The sequence below is a fragment of the Centrocercus urophasianus genome, unplaced genomic scaffold (assembly GCF_019232065.1).
Source record: "Centrocercus urophasianus isolate 14NV4802_14NV808 unplaced genomic scaffold, USGS_Curo_1.0 seq_14, whole genome shotgun sequence".
NCBI classification, from domain to species: Eukaryota; Metazoa; Chordata; class Aves; order Galliformes; family Phasianidae; genus Centrocercus; species Centrocercus urophasianus.
Window position 1 is genome coordinate 17,899,865 of NW_024884586.1, and position 21,650 is coordinate 17,921,514.

The 21,650-nt window shown below is 43.8% G+C and overlaps 1 protein-coding gene and 1 long non-coding RNA gene across 8 annotated transcripts in view; both read left to right on the plus strand.

Moving 5' to 3' along the window:
* The first annotated feature begins 1,776 nt into the window (after positions 1–1,776).
* LOC122158148 lies at positions 1,777–9,740 on the plus strand. Of its 2 annotated transcripts, none has more exons than XR_006168148.1 (3): positions 1,777–1,981; positions 2,719–2,779; positions 9,103–9,740. It is a non-coding gene; the product is annotated as an uncharacterized LOC122158148 (long non-coding RNA). The 2 variants fall into 2 exon arrangements; XR_006168147.1 differs by having other exon boundaries at positions 9,137–9,740.
* Positions 9,741–10,393: 653 nt separating this feature from the next.
* ITPKA (inositol-trisphosphate 3-kinase A) overlaps positions 10,394–21,650 on the plus strand; it is a 48,194-nt gene continuing 36,937 nt past the window's right edge. For all 6 annotated transcript variants that reach the window (XM_042813650.1, XM_042813651.1, XM_042813654.1 and 3 more), the window contains exon 1: positions 10,394–10,897. In XM_042813650.1, the coding sequence (XP_042669584.1) occupies positions 10,394–10,897 (504 nt within the window). The remainder of the gene's footprint in view (positions 10,898–21,650) is intronic.

Sequence of the window (21,650 nt, forward strand, 5' to 3'; positions counted from 1 at the left end):
CCCCCCAAACTTTTTCTAGACTCCTCCACATTCACCTGGAGTCCTACTGAGTTCCCACAGCTGGGGGCCAGCAGGCAGGTGCTGCAGATGCTGGCTTACTCAGGCACAACTTGCCAGGTGCAAGTTGTTGGATGTATAGCACCAGTTCTCTTTGTGTGAGGGCACCTGCTCCACAAGTGAAACATTCATATAAGGCGAATTGTGATTATTAAGTGAAGGAGGTTTTGAAACCATGTTATTTTCCCCCTGAAAATGGGCTTACCTTCCATTCAGATTTATCAGCCAAGGGTGAAAGATAATTTGGGGTTTACCAACACTATCAAGTCTCAGAGGCTTCTGTTAATGATAAATCAGGAGATGCAGGAAACCCTCCTATTTTAGGATTGCCTTCCTCTTGAATTCTGTTTACTTCCAGAGATTTAAGACTTGTCACCAGTTGTCCCTACATGATAAGGGACCCCCTTGGAGGGCCACTGCTAGCTTTTGATAAGAATATAAAAGTAAAGTAACAAAACTTGGAGGAAATCCACTTGACATCTGGCCATTAAAGACATTGATTCTGGGTCCATTCTATTCCAGAAAGACAGCATTATGTAAGAAGAACAAGGGAATTTTTTTTAAAAATTTTATTAATTCATTAGATTCTTATCCGAAATGCTGAGATTAACATTTTTGCTTTTTTGTTTGTTTAGAATTTTTTTGCCTTGCTGCATAGCAAGTACTACTATAGGTAGTGCCCTTTAGGTTTTCTATTTTTAAATTAAGGGTTATAACAGTGCTTTTCTTTGTAGTAGGGTTCTTGACATGCCAAGCCAGACACCCGCTTAGCTGTATACCCTATCAGAATTTGGACTTACTCAGTGAGTTCCTGCTGCTCTTGTTTACACAGCATGTGATGCTCAGGAGTTATCCCGTCTCAGTGCTGGCAGCTGACTGCATGCTACAAGTTAGGCATTTATTGCAGTCTGTGCCAAAGCTTTTCATTCCTCTCGGCTTTTTCATTTTTACTTGTATCCAAAACAGATTTTGCCTCCATGTTCTGCAAACTGCAGGTTTAGGAGTTCATGAGAATGTTTTGTCTTTCTAAAATTGTACAGATATAAATAAATAACAGCTCTGAAATAGCTATTTAAGCTACTTATTTTGTATGTAGGTTGTTCTATACGTTCTTTATATGAATTGAAAACTTGCAGTCTTAGAAAATAACATACAGTGCGGTTCCAGATTGCTTTTCTGGAGGTATCTGCCAGATTGATGGTTAACTCCCTTGAATCTTTCAGCAAAGTGAAGTTGTAGAAAGTGAGCCTGAAATCGATCCCAGGAGTCTATCTGTACCAGAATGTATCCACCATGTTCTTTGCTGGCTCCTGGCACCGATATCCCCTACTACGTTCCTGATTTTATCTCCTGGCCCTGCCACCTATTTCTGCCTGCAGCTGACTGACAAAGCTGTTTTTCAGCAGCTCATCAAGCCCCTTTTCTCAGGCTTAGCACCCGGACTGTGTTTCACAGATTTGTTTATTTTTTATTTTTTCCTGCTCCGATTGAAGTATTTGCAGTTCCAGGCAGCCTCCATCTCTCCTGAAGCAAGGTGCCCTAAGCTGTGTCCAGTCCTGTGAACTTGGGAGAGTTGCATGGATTGAAAGAGTGAACTCAGGTTTGACCCAGATTATATTCCTATTTGTACTGTGAATTTCTTATCGCTGTTATACCTTTCATATTAATAAGACTGAACCATAGTCCTACATCCAAAGGTTGCAGGACATGAGACCTGGATTCTAATCCAGACTTGAACCTGGAGCTGTTCAAACTTCAGTTGCATATGGGTAGGCTTTTGGAGAAGTATACATTTTTTTGGCACAGCTTTGGAAATTTAACAGATTCAAATGCCCGTAGGTCTTTGAAGCTAGTAACCGATTATTATGAGGCCATCTGGTGGTGAAGTGTGTGCCAGGCAAGAGTGAAATAGTCGGAAAAAGAGGTATGTGCTGTCTTGTTTGTTCCAATCCTTTCATTTTAACCTGAAGTCTTGTATCTCAAGCGACTCGTGCCTGTTCGTTCCCTCCTGCTTTTCTCCCTCTGATTCCATCCCTCTTTTACTGGAACAAGAATTCAGTTTCAAACAAGTTGTTTTCTCAGCCCAGTACTTTTGTCTTCTGTTTGCTACAAACATTCCTCTCTAATGGATCTGTGGACTACCCAATTTGCTCTCTTTTCTTGCAACTTGTTAGGAAAATACAGCATTATGAATTTAACTTATCAGCTTCCTTATTAAGCTGTAACTTTATGATTCAGTGTTTTTCAGTTGCCTGTGTTTGCGCATGCATTTTGTTTTGTGTGCTTTATCTCTACTACTGGCTTACGAAGAAATTTATCCACTTACTCTCTTGGAATCTTTTTATGACCTTCATATGATCATCTGGAAAATAAGGAGTTACATAGTTATGCGTGAAGGTGCAACCTGCCATTAGGCATTCTGTCTGTAAAGTGCAGCTCAATATGTTTATTATTCACCTCAGATAAAATTCATCTGTTGTATTTGCGTGATAAAAGCTGCAGATAACATTGCTTTTCAGCAGCCCATATATATGTGTATCAAAGATAGAAGGTTTTTATAAAAAATGGCCAAAAGTTACCTGTCCTACTGAGGGAAGTGCAGTTCCTAAAATGAAAACCAATACCCAGAAACTTCATTTCAGTTTTCCTATATCTTTTCAGCCCAGCATTTTCTTTTCTGAAGGTGCTTTTGTCCTCATGAGGCAAATTCTCAAGTCCTTTGGTAAGTACTTCAATAGCATTTTAAGTGAAACTAGCTTCATTATTCTTCCAACAGATGTGCAGAAGAAAAGTAATTAGATTTTAGTAAACGGGGTAATTAATAGTCACTGTTCCCAACTGAAAATAGATAAACAGATAGATAGATAGAGCTAAAACCGAAGACTGACCTTCAGGTTGGCAGCTGTCCCACTGGGGAAGTAAAGGACTTCTCCCTGTGATTTTTTCCTTTGCTTTCTGTGTGGTCACCATGCAGCTTTGCAAAATGGTACTTACGTAAGGTAATGTCACAGAGTTGACTAGATCAATCTATGCCCGTGATGGGGGGGGCAATAAGCCCCTGCCCACCCCCCCACCCCAGCCCCACAAAATGGGAAGGAAGGAAGGGAGGAAAAAAACAGCGGCAACAATCTATGGAGGAAAACTTATAATTTTACTATGATACCGGAATACAAGATAACACAATGTAATACAATTTAATTGAAATTGAGACTAATAAATCAAACAAGATAGGAGAGAGAGAGTTCCCGAGACTGAGTCAAACCTGAAGAGATTGAAATGGCCAGGAAAGCACCCTCCAGCACCCACTGCCAGGCTATAAGAGATCACGCCCCACCCGGAAGGGCCGGATCCCGTGACTTCTGTAATGTGCAGGGATAGGTACCTGGAACTGGAGCATTAACACTTTAATGCCCAGTACACTACATGATGTTTTGATGCGGAATACTGAAAACCAAAAAAAAAACAAAAACCAAAAAAACCCCAACAACATAAAACCATGACAGGTAAATACATTAAATACAGGAAGAAAATATCCCTGACATTTTTTGTTTGCTTGTTTGTTTGTTTTTCATCATGTTGACAGGTGTTTTTATGTCAGAAAAAAATGTTGTTTTTTTCCTTATTACTTCTGCAGTAGTATTTCATTACAGCACACAGATATGGCATTGCTAATGTTTACGTCAGAGTCCTGGGTAGTTTACTGTCACGTACAGAACTCAAGAAACCTATCAGAGAGATAATAGTGTATGAAACCTCAGAATTTATCCAATAGGCTGAAGGAGAATAGAGAGAAACTTAAATTCTGATTTGAGAAACAAGCAAAGAAACAGAAAAAATGACTACAAACCAAACAAAGTATGGTCTTGATCCTAGGCTAGACTTCGTAATGGTTTGCTTTAGGAGAAATTGAGAGCTAACATTTATTTAAAGCAGAAATCAGAAATTGTTTTCCACTCAGCATAGTACCTGCTTTTCTTTCCAACTGGTATGAAAAGAAATTCAAATATCATGCATGTTATCACAGAAAAAGCTTGGAAAAAATAAACTCTTAGGCAAGCTTTTTGTACATTACTGTATTTACTTAGTGATTTACTCTTGCAACCTTTAGTGCAGCAGGCTGTTTGCTGGTTACATGGCACCAATAGTGCCGTGCATCATTAAGGTTACAGTGCTGTCAATGCGTGACTTTTTAAGCGTCTTCTCAGACGCTTTTCAGAGGCAGTACAGAGCCTTTTGGACTCGAAGGTGAAACAGAATAGGAGATACCTGTTCCAGAGGAAGCAGGAACTGGCGTAACCCTTGGAAGCACCAAGCCTGTCCCGCTCTGAGACCGGCTCCCCGCGGCGCGGGGTTGGGCCGCTCTCTGATCGTGACGCTGTCCGCGGTGCTGAAACGGCCCCGCCGCCTGGTGGCTCCGTTCCCGCTGCGCTGCTGCCGTGAGCCGGGCTGCTGGGCTGGGACAGCGAGCACAGGTGCCGACCGGCATGTGGGTAATAGGCAGCACCAAAGTCAACGTTGTTGTAAGCAGATAGGCACTATTTTCAATTAGGTCACGTTGAAGCACATATTAAAAAACTCTTAAAAGCCCCTCTATTCTGAGCAATTTTGCACAAGAACAAAATAGACCTTCAACATTAAAAAAAAAAAAAAAAAAAAAAAAAAAAAAGACTCATTGATATCCTAGAGTGTGGCTATGACATTACAGTATGTACTGGGTTTTTAATGCAAAATTTGTCAAACGAACTGGCAAAGCAAACTGTGTGGACAAATAAGTATTTGTTAAGGAAAAAATCATGTAACTATTAAATTGGTTTAGTAAAAAGTTTTAAGATTTCTCCAGTATTTTCCCACTTCAAAGGGAAATAAAAGCCCGTGACTGTTGGAATATGAATTTCTGCTATTTGTGCAGTAACATCCATCATTATGAAGACGATTTCAGCTCAGCTACCATGACTGATTCACTGTTAGAATAAATGCTAGTAGTGATGCTTTCTCTGGAAAACATTAGATTCTGCTTTTATCTTTGTTTAAATCTAAGCTACTGATGCTATTTCATTGCTCTCTGTAATCAGCAGAAGTTTTATAATTTATTCTTTCCAATGTGTTAAACCTGGGTTAGCTTCTCGCTGAGATGTCTTAATTTCATCTGATAGGAAATAAGCATGATTTGCTCTTAATATACTTCCCTGGAATACACGAGGAACAGGTAAAATTAAAGTTCTAGAAATGATGGTGTGGGTGCGCATAAAGAGACACATTCTGCTCTTCTTTACACTATTATAGTTTGGGAATAAATGTACAAAATTTAATGTAATTGTTACTGTAAGAATAGGGAAAAGTCCCCATGTTCTGAGAGCATTATAGGTAGCTAGTCGAAAATAGCAGTTGTACTTATATAGATCATAAAGCTCATTAGTGATTTCACTGAAGGACTTATCTTTAAATCAAGTCTTCATACTGAATTCTCAGTCAGCTGATAGGGAACTATTGGGAATACAGTTGGCTTTAATCTCAAATCTCAGAAAAATCTATAATAATCTCAAACATACAACAGCAACACTTCTTGTTGTTTTGTCATGAGTTTCATGTGGATTTTTTGATAAAATCCCTGTAAATTAGGTCTTTTGCTTAAGCCAACAACAGGCAAAATACAAGCAGAAACCGTGTGAGCATCTCTGATGCCCTTCTATCAGCCTGCAGCCACTCCGGGGTAACGCACCTGTCAAGCTAACGGTGAATGCTGCTGTTCTCAGCACGTGCTTGCTATCGCACAACGGTGCACCTGGAGCCTTTTCTCCTCCTTCAGCTTATTCTGTTGCCTGGTATGTTGGCCATGAAGCCAGCAGCAAGAGTGTTGGGGATAAATGGGAAGAAAAGGCCTTTCTCTTCCCGTTCCTTAACATAGAACAATAACAGCCTGCAGTATGAGATAGGGCAGATGTAGGAGGAAAGTGTTTTTTCACTTCCTCTCCACCTCCAGTGGAGCGCTGACCTCCTGTAGCACTTCTCTGTAGACCTTGTGCTCTGCTCATCAGCAAGCTGCTGTGGGTCATTTTGGTAGAAGGTTGCTGCGTGCACTCCTTCCTTCTCCCTGGCCTTATGTTTTTTCTCACCATCGTGGTTGTCACATTATTTATCTCGAAGCTTGTTTTCTCAGGGACACTGGTTTCTGGATGTGCTCGATGTGTTTTGCCTCGCCTATCAGCTCCTGCTCTTATAACCTACTGTACGAGCCAACTGAACAGTTCTAGCCACTTTTGTTCAGGAGTATGACTTAAGGATGTAATTTGAATTTCAGCCACCAGAGGTCCTCCACAGTTTACTGCTTCGTTGCAGTTTTCTCTGATCTTTACTGGGATCAGTACAGCCGTGCTCACTTCCACCCAAAATCTATGGACCTCTCCTGCTGAGGATCTGAGGATCTGCTCAAATTCCCTGCCACGTCATCTCTCATATCCTTGGAATCCATATCTAAGATTACTGTCATATACTTAAACCCAACAGCATCTTCCCCATGTTTTTTCCCCATAGGGTTTGGACTCCCCTTTCAGGTCTAATTCTTTGGGGTGCTCACAGCTGAGCTGACAGCAGGGCTGGGCAACACAGAATTGATTTCTGTTTGTGCTGTGCTGTCCCTCAGACTCTGGGCCAGAGGGTCAGGGTGAGGGAAAGCTGGAAAACTGCTTGTGTCATTTCACATGTACATCTTTAACAATCCACAGTATGGTTTTAAAAATTGGTGCCTGAGTTACAGCTGTACTGCTTCTGGGGTAAAAGTAGATTCATAAATCCTTTTCCACAGGGCACACACTGAGCTGACACATCCGTTAAGCAGAGTTTACATCAAAAATTCTCTAACTTTTGCAGAGGAAGGCTTGAAGAGGAATTTGGCAAACAGCCCACAAAAATTTAATCTGTAAAATAAATAGCTGTCACTTAGCACAGTGCTTTCTTTCACCTCATATAACCTGGGCTCAGTCCCAGCCTCCTCCTGCCGATGAAACACCCTGCAGAGTCGCCAAGCCCATGCCACGCCAGCAGTTCTTTTCCCCTTCCCAAAGCAATGGCGATCTCAGCTTCAGCCGCTGGGGGGAACATTAGGCTTTGCCGTGAAGGGGCCATGCGCCAGGCAGGGTCTCCATTAGGCCAGACCAGCTTTCAGGGTCAGATACTTGCCTTCTTATCGTTAAGAAGGACCTTCCCGTATGAAAGCTGACCCATCTTTTACTTTCTTTTTTTTTTAAAAAAAAAATTTTATTTTGTTTGTTTCCCTTATTACACCAGTTGGTCCTGAAAGAGACATTATAACTTGATATAAGAGTTATCTCGCTTGTATGTGTTGCATCCAAAAGCAATATGTGAATCACAACTACCAGCTACTTTTCTGGTCTTCTTAGGCCCACACTGAATTGAAAGATGTGGTGTTTTCCAGCTGTTGAGTCAGCCATCAGTAAGGTCTCATGTGGGCAGTATTTTACTGAGTAGGCCAAACTAAACCCAAGGCTCTCCTCTAGTTCATATTAAAACTCTTTTCTATGTGAAACCCTTCAAATCTTCTACAAGCATTCACTGCATCTTTTGCTGCTTTTGTATTGTCAAGGCTTAGGCACCCTACGGAAATGCAAACTAAAAGGAATAAGTAACATGTTAATGATAACAATGTTTAGAAAGAGGTTTCATGAAAACAAAATAGTCTCTTCTTTTGCCAATATAAATAAAGGCAGAAAGTTGTTTTTGTAGCAGGAGTGTGTGAAACTTGAAACCACAGCAGTAAGAACACCAATATGAATCAGAATGACTGAGATAGACAAATGTATTGCCCTGGAGATGGGAATGTGAGCGGGTGGTTAGAGAAGCAAGCAACAAATCAAACGCCCTTTTCCGCCCCTGACTCACTACGCGTCTGCAGCCAACTCATTTGCCATCTGTATGTCAGTACACACATCTGCAAAAGAGGGACACCTATTTCATATTTTTCCAGATTTAGCTCTTGCCAAGCATTACTAGTGAATGCTGACAGCCCTTTGTTGCTAGGATCTCAGCATTTCACAGGTGGAAAATACAATTTCTCAGCACTTCTCCCATCAGGCCACAATCACTTTTCCTAAAACAAACTTGTGCAGCTGTGAGTTAATGCAGCACCACCTGACAAACCAAAGAGTCTTTCATTCTCCTGCTAGTGCGGAAAGACTTCAAATTAAATTTCATCTAAACCTCAGAGATCAGCAGCTCTCTAACACTGACATGTTACAAAAGCAGCTAACTAACCAGATCTAATCCTATCTAACCAATTGCTACTAATTGATATTGTCAGAATGTTGTTTTCCTATTTTTATACATGAAATCATTGAGTTGGGCCCTTAAAGGCTGTTTAGTCCAAGTCCCCGGCAGTGAACAGGATACGTACAGCTAGATCGAGGTGCTCAGAGCCCGGTCCAATATATTGGTTGATTAAAATGAAATGTGTTGCAAGTGTTTCATGTTTATTAGTTGAAAATAAATCCTTTAAAAATATGTTTTATAACTATAAAGTTAACTCAGTCGTATGTGAAGTGAGTCTCATTACAGGCACAAGGTTTCCTAAATGAGGAATCCACTTGAGTCCAGTTCTCTGATCATAGACCTCACATAATCCTCTATCTGCAGAATCAGCAGTGAGCATTGGCACAGAGATGCTGGATGCTGAGCTGCCTTTCTGCCTGCAGAAGGGCTTCTTCCCTCCTCACCTCTGCCCTAGCTCGCTTTCTGTCCTGCTTGCCAATGGGCAGCAGCTGTCATGGCTACAGAAATGAGCTCAGCGCATCCAACTTGTGGATGTGAAATCTTTCAGATTCATTTTAAATTGGCTACTTTGCTTTCTGTGGTATCTGCACATTCCTCACTGTGACTCTTCTCGTAATGCCATCAGTAATAAAACTGCACTTTCAGGTATGCCTTTCAGTATGTGGGGCCTAACTGTATTTTAAGACTGCCTTTCTGCACTGTAACATTTGAAGTGACTTACACAGTTTGTAATAAAAGTGGTGACTGCCTTTTCTTCCACAGAGAACTCAGACCAGCTCATGTCTGTTCCTTGCAGGACACCCGCTCCACATGTGCTGGGGAAACACTGCACTGCCAACCATTTTCTCCTGCAAGTTTCTGGTAAGCATACCTAATTTGGGGGCAGCTGTTGCCCTGCCCAACCCACTGCACCTAATTCTAGAGAGGTGTCCAAAAACACTGAGCTTGTGGGGCTCCCCAGCTGCCCAGCTGGACATAGTGAGGTGGGCTGCTAGGCTCTGCTTTGCAGCGTGGCATGGCTGGGCAGCCCAACCGCGGCCGTTCTGCTCCACCCATTGAGGTCCTGCCTGAGAGCCAGGGAGAGAAGATGGAAAGGTGTAGGGAAAGTGAGATAAATGAGCAAAAACTGGGTTGAAGACTTCAGCAGTTGGTTCCCCAATTGTTAATTTTACTAATCATCTCGGCTGATGGAACCCTGAGGCAGGACGGCTCTCCTCAGTGCCTGCAGTCACAGCACGCTGCACTTCAGGCAGCGGGAGTTCAGCGGGGAAGCAGCGGCAAAGCGGGGCGGTATCCGGAGAAACTCATTCAGAGGAGAGCGGGGCACACCAGCAGCCCGGGGCTTGGGAGAGCCTCTTTAGCACGGCTCCGCAGCAAAGCGCTGACAGACAGACACGCAGTTCAGGTTTTTTTAGGAACGCGGCGTTGCCCGGCAGCCACCTCTCGTGGGCAGCGCCGCCCGGGACGTGCCACGCGGCCGCAGAGCTCCCAGGTGCGCCGTGCCACGCGCCTCGGCCAGGCACAGGAAGGCTCAGGCTTTGGAAAGGTGATCGAAGCCGCCCGGCAGGGGGCTCGGGCCGGGGTTCGTCCACGCCGCGCAGCCGCCGTGCCCGGGGAGCGGGCGACCGTTGGAGGGCGGTGGGCGCGAGGCGGCGGCCGTTGGAGCAAGCGGCGGCTCGTGCAGAGGTAAGGGCGGGAAGGCGGGCGCTGAGGCAGCCGCAGAGGAGCGGAGGCCGCTCGAGGGAAAGCGAAACCAAAAGGGCGGAGGCGGCGGCAAGGAAGGGGCGGGGGGGCCGGGGTTCCCCGCGGCGGGGCTCTGCTCGCTCCTCCCCTCGGAGCCGAGGCGGAGCGGGGCGGCGGCGGGCGGGAAGGCTCGGCGAGCCCCCGTGGCCCTGGCGCCGGGGCAGCGGGCGCGGTAACGGGCTGCGGGTGAGTCAGAGCCGCCCGGGGAGGGCGGGCTGGACATGAGCCACGCCGCCGGGCTGCGAGCGGCGGCCGGAGGCTGAGCAACAAAGAAGTTTCCCCGGCGGCACGGCGGGCGCGGCGCTCCCTCATGCACGCCCCCGGCCGCCATCCCTGGGGCTCTGCCCGGCGGGCGCCCGCCGCCGACCCCAGCGCGGAGCCCCGAGCGGCGCTACACAGCAGCCCGGAGCTCAGTCGGGCCACGCGGCTCAGCGTGGGGGAGCTGCGCTCCCTCTTCGAGGCGCGCTGCGCCGCCGTCGCCGCCGCCGCCGCCCGGCAGCTGCCCGACCCAGCCAAGCGGGGCTGCCGGCCCCCCAACGGCGTGCTGCCGCCCGTCATCCCGCGCCTCACCGTCACCGCCGAGGAGAGCGAAGAGTCGCAGGGCAGCCCCGAGGCGCCGCCGGCGCACACGGAGGGCGGCTGGCTGAGGACGGGCGGCTCGCTGCACTTGCAGTCCCGCAGGCTGTCCACCTCCTCGCTCTCCTCCACGGGCTCGTCATCCCTCCTGGAGGACTCGGAGGACGACGTGCTGAGCGACACGGAGGGCAGGAGCCAGGGCATCGTGCACCTGGAGCGCGGCGACGACTCCAACCAGGTAGGGGGCGGCTCGCAGCCGTGGGGCCGGGACGCGCTGCCCGGGGGGCCGGGAGCTCCGTAAACGGGACCGACGGAGGAACTACAGCGACAGCAAGAAAGAAAGAAAGAAAGAAAAAGGGGGGAGGGAGGGAAGTAGACTCGTGCCGAACGGCGCTCGGCTCCCCCACCGGTGCCAATCGCCTGGTTGGGGGCCATCGAGCATCCTCGTTTGGAAAGGCTGGTGGTCCGGCTGGGAGGGGGGGGAACTGCGCTTTTCTCCTTGCACACAAACTCTGGGAAATTCCTGCCAAGCGTTGCATGATGCGCATTGCAGCTTCTGTTTTCAAAGCACTTCTTGATGTTGGCCCTTTTAAAACCCCATCAGGTGTGCTTGGTTTCCTGTGAAACTGTGCTTGCTGTCCCAGTAATTTTGAGTGGTGTTTTTTTTTGCTCGTTACTCGGGTCTTTTTGGTTGCTTTGTTTCGTTGTTTGTTCTTTTTTCTTTCTTTCTTTCTTTCTTTCTTTTTTTTTTTCACAGCCTCTTTTGTTAGATCTTCAAAATAACATTTTTCCTGGCATTTGCCAGCGGGGTTATTATTATTTTTCTTTTTGTCTCTTCCAGTCCCGGAGTCTATGGCTGTCAGTTTTTGAACTGCTTCTTGCTGTGAGCATGACAGGAGATGGGGAGGAGCTTGGATTGGGTAGAATGCATGCTTTTGTCCATCCTGGCAGCAGCGCATTCTTCTCAGTAAATCCTCTCTGTAATTTGGCAGCTTTCATCCATGAAGTGCACTTTTAAAGCATTTAGTTAGGGTTGTTTTTTTTTTTTTTTTTCCCCCATGGCCATTAACATATATTTGCCTGATTGTAATGGGCTTCTTGGGGGTTTGTAAGTGAAATGCATTGCTTTAGCAAATTCTTCTTCCTACCTTTACTGAGACCATAACTTAAATTGTTGTTCTACTGCCAACCTACTGGCACTCTATTGTTCTCAAGCAGAACATATGTTTTGAAAAAAATACATATGCAAGAAGTAATGCTAGTTGTTCGTGATACCTCCAGCTGGACCTTTCTCATGCTAATTGTGGGTTTACTACTTTAGAGGACACATAGTACAGGAACTAAAATGTTGTGCGCAATATTGGCTTTGTTTGCATCAACTTGAGGGGAAAAAAGTTTTGTACTTTGTCATGTTGTGTTCCAAGAAACCAGTAATGACGCTTCTTAATTTGTACTTTCTATCCTGATATAGAAACTGGTGTGTGGAGGGAAACAATTGCTACTCTGTCACCATATGCCTTTCTTTTCTGAACTATGTGCCGTGCTAGCAGGGATTTTGTGGAAGTAGCATAAGAACTGGAATTAAAGATGGAAAAGAGCTGTTGGATCCTTTGACTCAACAACGCTGCTATTGCAGTGGGAGAGTGGGTGTGATAATGAGCTACGTGGAGGTAATCCTGAGCTGTACATGTGGTAAATATAGAGCCAGAGTTTACTGGGAATGCTTAAGCTACATGGAGAACTCTGGGATGGCATTGTAGCATCTGTTCACTTGTCTATACACATAAATTAAAGTAAGAACTGTTTTTCAGGTGAGAAACTGAGCTGCTTTGAGGTTGCTTTTGCATTTTGGAAGTAGTGATATTGTATATAATGCTGATTCCTAAATCATTCTTCTGTATCTTTCTCTGTAGTTCTACGTGAGTGCATCTAAAGCATACAATATAAGTGGATGTGAATGGTATTAATTTAATCTGAATTATAGGAAGTATCTAGGCACTGTGAGAAATTGGAAAAGGCTCTTTTCATCTTTTAATGGCAAGAAAAGAAAACTTCTAAACTGAAAAAAAGCTTTATGGATCACTCATAGATGAATAAAAATTGCCATATAAGAAATATTTTAAACTGAAAGAACGTCCTCTTCATTTAGGTGTATGAGAAATTGAGACCTTGAAAGGTATTGTGAGAATTCAGTCTCATAAAAAGCTTCTTGCAAGTTTCTGAAGTTCAGTGCAGCTTCAGTGTTCTTTAGTTTTTCAGTACTGAAGTATTCACACCTGGTAAAATGTCCTTAAGGCTCAAATTACTTCTCCACACCTGTAGGGATGATGGGATAAACTGCCCCACCAGCAGCCTGCATTCCATGGACACCTGTGTCTCGTTACCATTTGCGCAGCAGGCTGGCAAGCTGGGACTTGTGCCTTGGGCTCTAGAACTGCGGCACTAAGTATCAAAAACTTTGTGATGCTACCTAATAAATTAAGTGAGCTAAATCTTTAACCTGCTCGTTGTGTGCTGGTGTAGTTCATCCCTCTCTCCCTTGCCACAGTACCTCTGAGAGCTTGGATCCCAGGAATCTGCCCTTCTTCTTTTTGTAATACACGCTGTTGTTCATCTCAAGTGGCTGCCCTGTGGGCTGGATATTCCTGCAGGTGTCCAGAACGCACTGGTTCTTTGGCTGTTGTCTTTTGGTACTCTAAAACTTCCAGCCCTGTGTTCAGTTGTCCAGTCTCTAGAGGTACTGTTTCAGTAAAGAAACTGTGAGTAATTAACATGCCAAGTGGAGTAACCTGCTTAGAACCTCTGTGGGTTTGGCTTTACAAGATGCATCTTTTTCTACTGTAAGTCCTGAGGAAGGATGAGTAGATCTGGTTTGTTGTCTTTTAAATGAAAAGACTAGGACTCAAGGCAGGCATGTTCATATGAGAATATAACTAGAAATTTGGGGATAATGAGGGATGCTTTTGTACCTTAAAGGTAAGCTTGCATGTTTTATTCATGTCTATTGCTTTAGCGTTATGTATTTTAACAGGTGAAGGTTCATTTTCAAAGAGGAACACAGATTAGAGAATTTCTGCTGGAAATTGCAGTGGAAATGAGCCAGACTTGGTGTTCCCCAGTTCATGGAAAACTGTGACATCTTGAAATTTTCCTTGTATTAGAATTTTCTCCAGTGTTTCTTTGGAAATGATGTAGAGTCTGACACCTTTTGATGTAGCTCAGATCAGGGCTCACAGGACTGCTGCTGAGCTATCGAGCCTCCCAAGTCCTCAGTGCTTCACAGGAACCTTGGAAACTTGCCCAGGTCTTTCAGCTGCAGGAGCAGAAGTTCTGATAGTGTTCCTGTTATCAGGGCTTCAAGGCTTCCATCTGCAGATGCAGAAACTTGAGACCTGAGCTGAAGAAAGCCCTCCCAGGCTTCTTTGCTGAAGGCCTCTCTACTGTTGACCTGGAAGTTTATACTCAGGTGTATCTTCAAAATGTTCTGGGCCCTTGAGCTACCTGTACAGACCCATAGTGAACAGAAAACTGTGCAAGTTGGCAGGCCTTGAATCCTGGGACAGCAAGCTATGCAGTGCTTTTCCCAACTGCGCCTTGGAAGAATCTCTTCCTGGAAGCTTTCTGGGCAGACAAGGAGCTCCCCGGGAGTGTGAGTGACTCAGTTAAGCATTTCACAGAGTGTTCTGGCATGGATCAATTGGCACATCGTGACAGCAATATGCAATTTTTGCATATTACTGAGTTCCATGTATGGTATGTCCCTGGAATGCTATGGCCCTTAATGAATAGTGAGTTCCTTGGGAATGATGGCTGACGATTACAGTACAGTTCCAGCCTGGCTCTGTAGGGACTTACCTTTGTTTGTATCTAGAAGGCTGAGATTTGAAGGTAAGTCAGCAGGTAGATGTTTTGTCTCATCACCACAAATTCCACACTTCATTTTTCAGTAATAGTGACTTTGGAAACTGAACTGCTCTGGCTCTCCTAAAGGAGGGCTTTTCTGGCAGCAAGGGGTTAGAACTGTGAGAGAAGCTAGTTCTGCTGCTATTGCACGAGCTGACAAAGTTACTATTCCTGCCTGCCTTTGAATTTAAATGGAAAGAATGCTTTTCCTACCCTTGCTTCCCACAATCTGGAAGGTTTATGTATGTAGTTGAATCTTTCGGAGAAAGCTCCATTGGTCCATTTATAGTAATGAAGAGAATACAAGAGATGTATTTTTATCTTTATTGTGTGAACAAGCAATTTTAAGAACTATATTAAGTCTGGTTAGCGCCTTCTTTGTTGGGACAGAGAGACTTAAAAGTGGCTTTCTCAGAGACGGAATCGCGTGATGATGTACAGCAGTCTTTTCTCCTTTTCATTAGGGTAGTGTTATTTCCTAGATAGAAGCATGCCAGGCAAATCTACTCATTCTCAGATCTGTGACCTGTCATTGCAAATTCCTGCATTGGTAACCATGAGAACAGCTGACAGCAGCTCGCTAGAGAAAAAGCAGTGCAGTTCTTACCTGCAGTGATACCAGTTCAAAAACTTTGGGCAATAGCCATTACTTGGTTTTGCCTATCTCCTCACTATTACTTTTGATAATAGTGAGCACCTTAAAAATGAACAAACATAGGCACATACACTTAATAAATACAGCCTGAAAGTTTCAAGTGGTTCAGCTGAGGAGTGGGTGTTATGTAAGCTAATGCACTAGAACAGAATTGTTATTTTTAAAAGAAGAATGGGAATGAAGGGATGACAGAAGTAAGACTGTTAATGGGTTTTTAGCCTACTTTCAAAGGAAAGAAAGATTGTGTAATCACGGTATCAATTTAATTTTAACAACTTCAATAGAATTCAGCTGACTTTGACAGTGAGGTAAGCATCCCAAAGTTTTCTTCATAAGTTCTGTAAAGTTCTGTGAACATCAGCCTCTGGGTGAAGAATATAAGCTCCAGATAAGAGATGTGGAACTGTGAGGTGCAGTGGAGGGTTTATGACACAAGCTCATGGAGCACAGTGACAAGCTGTTGTTAATTTGAGAAGGGTGCAGGGCAGTAGGCTAGTAGTTCAGTAGACACCAGCCTCCATTAATTAGCTAGTTGTGGAGCAGCTAATTTTAACAGCATTTCATGATATTTTTTAAAAATAATGATTTATAATAACAGACTTGCTACTGACATCTTCCTGTTACGTAGTAAACAAATACGAGTGAATGGTTCTGTGTTGCTCTGTTATTGGGCCTCAACTCTGAACTGGGAGACCTCTCAATTTTAGGACAGCTTGTTCTCCACTGTACTCTCAAACAGTGGAATATCCAAACATCAGCAGTATCAGTTTTAGCAGCAACTGTTCATTAGTAATGTAGTGATGTAGGAAGTGACTGGGCTCTTAGTCAAATCAGTTGGAAAGCAACTAAGTCTTATGAGTTAAGCCTTTCTCACCCTACATACATCTCATACACTGGCTTAGAGGTTACAGAAATCTTTTCTTTTGAATGAAACCCACTGTTTTCTTTTTTTTTTTTTTTTTTTTTTTTTTTTTTTTTTTTTTTTTTTTTTTTGTATTTTAAATAATGTGGCTTGAGTATGCAGTTTAAAATTGGAAGAGCACTGTTATAATTTTTTTCTTAACGGACCTGTTGGATTAAGCATGCTATAGAAGGTTCTCTGTCTGTGCTCTTCTCCAGTTCTGAGCTCCTCATAATGCTTATTGCTCCTAGAAAGTAGGAGAGGAAGTAGTGATGGCTCCTCATCATCAGGTGATGTGCTCATATTTGAAGAAGTTGCTTTTAATCAGAATCTTCTCAGCTTGTTGTCAACTCGGCAGAGTTGAAGACTTAGTTGTGAAAGCCCATGCAGGCTGGACAGGGGATAAAAGCAGCAGCTGTGACAATAGTTTAGGAATTTAACATGCCTGTGTATATTTTGGGGTTTGTCACTGTTAACCCATTAAAATGGTTGGAGGCTGAACAATGGTTGCTGTTATTGAACAGGCAGTAGGCAAAGCAAGTATCGCGGACAAGGAATAACCTCTCCACTCACATCTAAGATTTATTCTAAATAGAGAGTGCTCAAGTGAAACAATTTGGCTAACAAATGTAAACAAAAATAACAAAATGAGGCAGTTTAATGCAGTGTTCTGGTAGCTGAGAATACCCCTTATAGTTATGTAGTGCTGTGGTGTTTGTTTTTGGATTGACCGAGAGAAGAACTAAGGCTTATCAGCTGTGCTTCACTTAGTGATGGTTATCTATAAATATGATGGCAGAAAAAGCAACGTTGTCCTTTCACATCTTGCAAGCAAAGAGCAAACTTGTCCTGTGTATAGCCCAGTATAATCCTGCTCTCTCTTCTTTCTCTGTCAGTGTAGTTTCTGAAGAGGAAGGGGGTTGAGGCAGAAAGAGTTAACTTGTCAGTTCTCGTTAATTTGGATCTTTCACAGTGTGGGTTTAGATTTCATTTTTAAACTGCTTTTCTCAGCCTTCTCTACTAACAGAGCTTCCTCTAAAGATCTTTATTTCGACAAGATGGCATTGTCAGTCCACTCTGTAGCACACTGGGGAAAAATACCATTAAGAAAAGCAGGAGTTAATCTCTATTGCTTTATTCTGTACAGCTCAAAAGCAGTAGGAAAAGTGAAGGAAAGGGGGAGAGGCGCTCTCTCTCTCCTTTCAGTGTCAGACTAGCATTCCACTGGAATGTTGTTATTTACAGTGCTTGACTGATTTATGCTCTATAGCAATGGAGAATACTTTAGGGAATAACATGTAACAAGCAGCATTTGCATGTGCTTTTATATCTGTAAACTCTGAACTTCCCATGAGGAATGGAATTTTCCTTTCCTTTATAAAAAGTCTCACTTCTCAGGCTGGTGAGACTGACAGAAAACTACATTAAACCCATCATGCCTGGCTACTATTGCCTGTTGCCAAACTTTCCAGTCCTTGGCAAGCTTGGGAAAACATTAACCAAAGACTATTTAGCAGCTCATTTGAAGCAATATCATAGACCTGGCACAATCCAAATTCAGAGCTTGGGACAGAATCTCTGAGCCAGTTGGTGATTGTAGGAAGCATAACACAGACACTGCTTTGTGGGAGCTTGGCTTAATCCCAGAATCCAGAAACGCTCCTTAACTATGGGCTGAAATATCAAAGTGAGGTGGCACAATGAACACAAACTCCTTAAGTTGTTTACCCAAACCCACTGATACCACCTGTGTTTCACTTGCATTCAGTTTTGGTCTACTTCATCAGCCTTCATCACCCATGTTTGAGCAACCTTGATAAGAAAGGCATGGTCATGGTGATAAGAGCAGGTATAGATGTATGGATGTCTGTGTGTAATTGGTATTGATATCTGCATGATTCATCATCAGTCCACTGAATGAGTTACCTGATTAACCGGAAACTGGGATGATGCTGAACTGTGTGAGTAAGAAAGTTGGTGATGATGGAATAACTTGCTTTTTGCTGTGAGGCATCAAAGGTGAATGCAAGCTACTATAGACTTGATACCTGTTTCATATGCTAAGTGATATCTCCTGCTAAATTATATTGAGCATTCATAGAGAATGCTTTTGTTTTCTAGTGATGGTAGGAAATCAGCATTCATCGTCAGGAAAGCTGATTCTGTCCTTGACTTTCTTCCACATCCTAACATTCAGTGACCCTGCCTTACCTATAGCTGCCCTCATTACTCTGAGCTTCAACAGAGAACGCAGATTTTTGTTGTGGTGTTTTTTCAAGAAGCCTCTGAGTAGTTAAGAACACTGCAGTGACTCTTCAGTTATGTTCACAGTGGGCAGTATGTCATATCTGTGCTGTATTTTATGCTTGTTTCCTGCAATGGAATGCTGAACTGAATGTAGATGTCTAATTCTCCTCTTTGTACCGGTGCTTCTCAAAGTCTGGGGCTCGGCTGTTAGCTGTGGTCAGCCACCCCACCCTTCAGTGGAGCCTGAAGGGACTCAGCTGTGCATGAGGCAGCTTTGCCCAGGCCGGGAGGGCCGTCTCCCACAGATCCTTTCCATGCACAGCACTCCTACAGGCATCCTCTTTAGCACAAGCATGTTAAACGCAGCACTCATCTCTAGTGCTCTGTGCAGCACACGTGGTGGAAAGGCAGTGAGGATGAAAAGTTGTCATATGTCAGCGCCTGCCATTGCTCAAACATGTTCAGATGCAGCATTACAATTGCACTAGAACATTGATGTCTTTCCAGCTCAAAACTGAGCACTCCAAATAAATCTGTGTGTATATATATGGAATTTATCATCTTGATGTTAGCTCTCATCCTCAATACACAGCTTACAATACCGTCTGTAATTATATAATAATGTACTGTAATTGCAATACCTTCATTGTAAATGCACGATGCCTGATTGTATAACAAGCAGATTTTCCTAGCTCTGGCCTTCTTGGCATCACCATTTTTACTTAATATACTGGAAATCTACTGTAAAAGCAGTTAATGAGTTTTACGTGGTACTTCCACCGTGTTACTTCATCGCTGCAGTAACAGCACTTTTGAAATTTTAATGAATTTATTTTCACAATCTGTTGCGCAAACTACTTTAGTCATCTCTTTTAGGGAAAATACTGAAGGAAGGCTACGTTAGTGCAGAAAAATATCAGCTAAATTTGAAGCCAAATTTGAGATGTCATTTTTTTGCTTTTCTAATACCTATTGTTACTGAATGCTGTTGAGCAGTGTTGGAGCTGTGGAAGGTGCTGACATGTGTCTGATGTTTCACCCTCGCTTCCTTTGCACAGCGGGTGCTGCACAGTGCACTAGAGGTGACTGCTGCAGGATGCCCTCGGGAGCACTGAACTTGGAGAGGACCTTCAGGCTCTGGGGAGATGGCCCTCTTGTCCTGGGCAAAGCTAGGACCCAGCTGCCTGGTGCACAGTTGAGCTTCACTGTGTCTGAGGAGTCCTCCCAGTTGAGCTCCATCAGTCCCTTCTGCGTGCTATGCCCACAGTTTTCACAGATGTAATTTCCCAAGTCTAACAAGTAATTAGTGCATAAGAAGCTGAGGTTTTTACAATTTGTTAGATTTGGTCAAGTTGGCTTTTGCTTTTCCAGTGGTTTGCTCCTGCTTGGAATGCTTTCCTCTTGCCAGAATTAAATTCTCTTCCTCGAGATTCAAGGCTAACAAAATTCTCACAGGATTCATCAGTAGTGTGATCAAAAAGTATCCTTTTTCTGGTGTTGGAGACAACTGAACTTTTTTTTGTGGGAAATGTTCAGACTGAAGCAATCTTTTTTTGTTGTTGTTCTTTGATGCATACAAATTAGAGCAATTCTCAGGAGAATGAGGCATACTGAAGCAGTCTTGTGCTTTTAGCAGCACAGGAAATCTGGGTTCTGAGACCCTAGTCTTCTGAAAGAGGCAGAGCTAGAGCAAAAGTTAAAAGGTGGTCTCTGTACGTTTCACTATCACTGTATGCTCACATGGTGCTGTGGTGGGATAAAATCTGTGTGAACGGTGTTTGTGCATGCAGATTGGCTGTTCGTTATCTTTTTGTGGGGTTTGAGTGGGTTGTTGGCTAAGTGCACTTGACCTGAATGTTCTAATCATGATAAGCTTTGCTTGCTGTGAGCTCCTTCCTCAGCCCTTCCCACCCATGTGTGTTCTGTAGGAACAGCAATGCTGGCTCCGCAAAGGGTCAGCATTGCACAGAGGAGAACGTAATCTGAAGAAACTAGGAAACCTTCCTACGCTCCAGCTTTCACTTCTTGTAGCACAAAATGCTGAGTGTCAGAATTTTGGACTGATAACTGAATACGGTCTGTATAATCTTGCTCTGTGGAATTCAGATAAGCAGTGTTTTTGCCTTCCTTGTGCTGATCTAGATAGACCAAACAATTAAATCACAAGGCCCCTGTGGCCAGATCTCCTGCCATTTTTGAAGTCCTATGAGGGATTTTTAAGGTGAGGCTTCCTGACTTCTAGGGGCTTATGTCTATCATTTGCATGTCACGCCACCATAGCTACCAAAAGCACACAGCAGAAGCAGTTAGGAAGCTGTATTTTGAATATGTTATGAGAAGCTGGCACTCCAGAGACTGGCCCTGATGATCTGCGTGAATTTCTGCAATAATCAGGGTCATGTAACAGCTTCATGTTTTTTTTTTTTTTTTTTTTTTTTCCCCTGAAGTTTATAGTAAGACCAAAGAGAGTATGCATCTGACTTCAGCAGCGAGATCAGGGAGAGAGGACATCCCGTGCCAGTAGCACTGTGCTGATGTTGGTTATTGTCAGGTTCTGTGCCTGTGTCCAGTCTGGCACAGAAGCTGCTGCTGCTTCCAGATTTCACAAGGCTGGTGCAGGTAGCTGTCTGTGCAGGATAGAGGACCATAGCTTGCAATTCTGTTTCTAGGAACCAATAGTATGGAATTCTTAAGGTTTATGGGTTGGGTTTTTGTGCCTCTTAGAGTTTGGGTAGATAAATGGTCTATATATAAACTAGGCTGTTTATTTTGTTGTTAGCTCCTTAAGAACTGGCAGTTGATGTCTGTGCTTCTAAAGAAGGTGGGCTCTCCAGGATCTTGATTGTGAATGCATTTGTTTACCTTCAGGGCAGAGGAAACATACTGTGTGCAACGCTGACTATTGTTCAGACACCCACAAATCTTCAGTACTCAGATGCCTTCTTTCAGTCTTGAGTCACTGCTGCTTATGTAAGGTCTGAATTCAACTCCTTTTCTTAATTCTGTGCTATGGAAATTAAAATTTTAAATAATCCCTTGTCTACTGGGACTATCTGCTACTGATACGGAGGAGGACTTCAACTTGCCCTGTGCTCTTCTGTTAACAGAAATTGTTTTGATCCCGTAGTTTTGCTCAAGGTGAAGTCATCCTCTTCCCCAGATTCCTTACATATTTCCAGTGCTGATTGGAGGCAGTAAGAATTTTGCTGGTCTTAGGTTTGCTCCAAAAGCTGACAACTATCCTGTGACCCAGAAGGACCTCTTGCTCCCCACCTTCGCCAAATT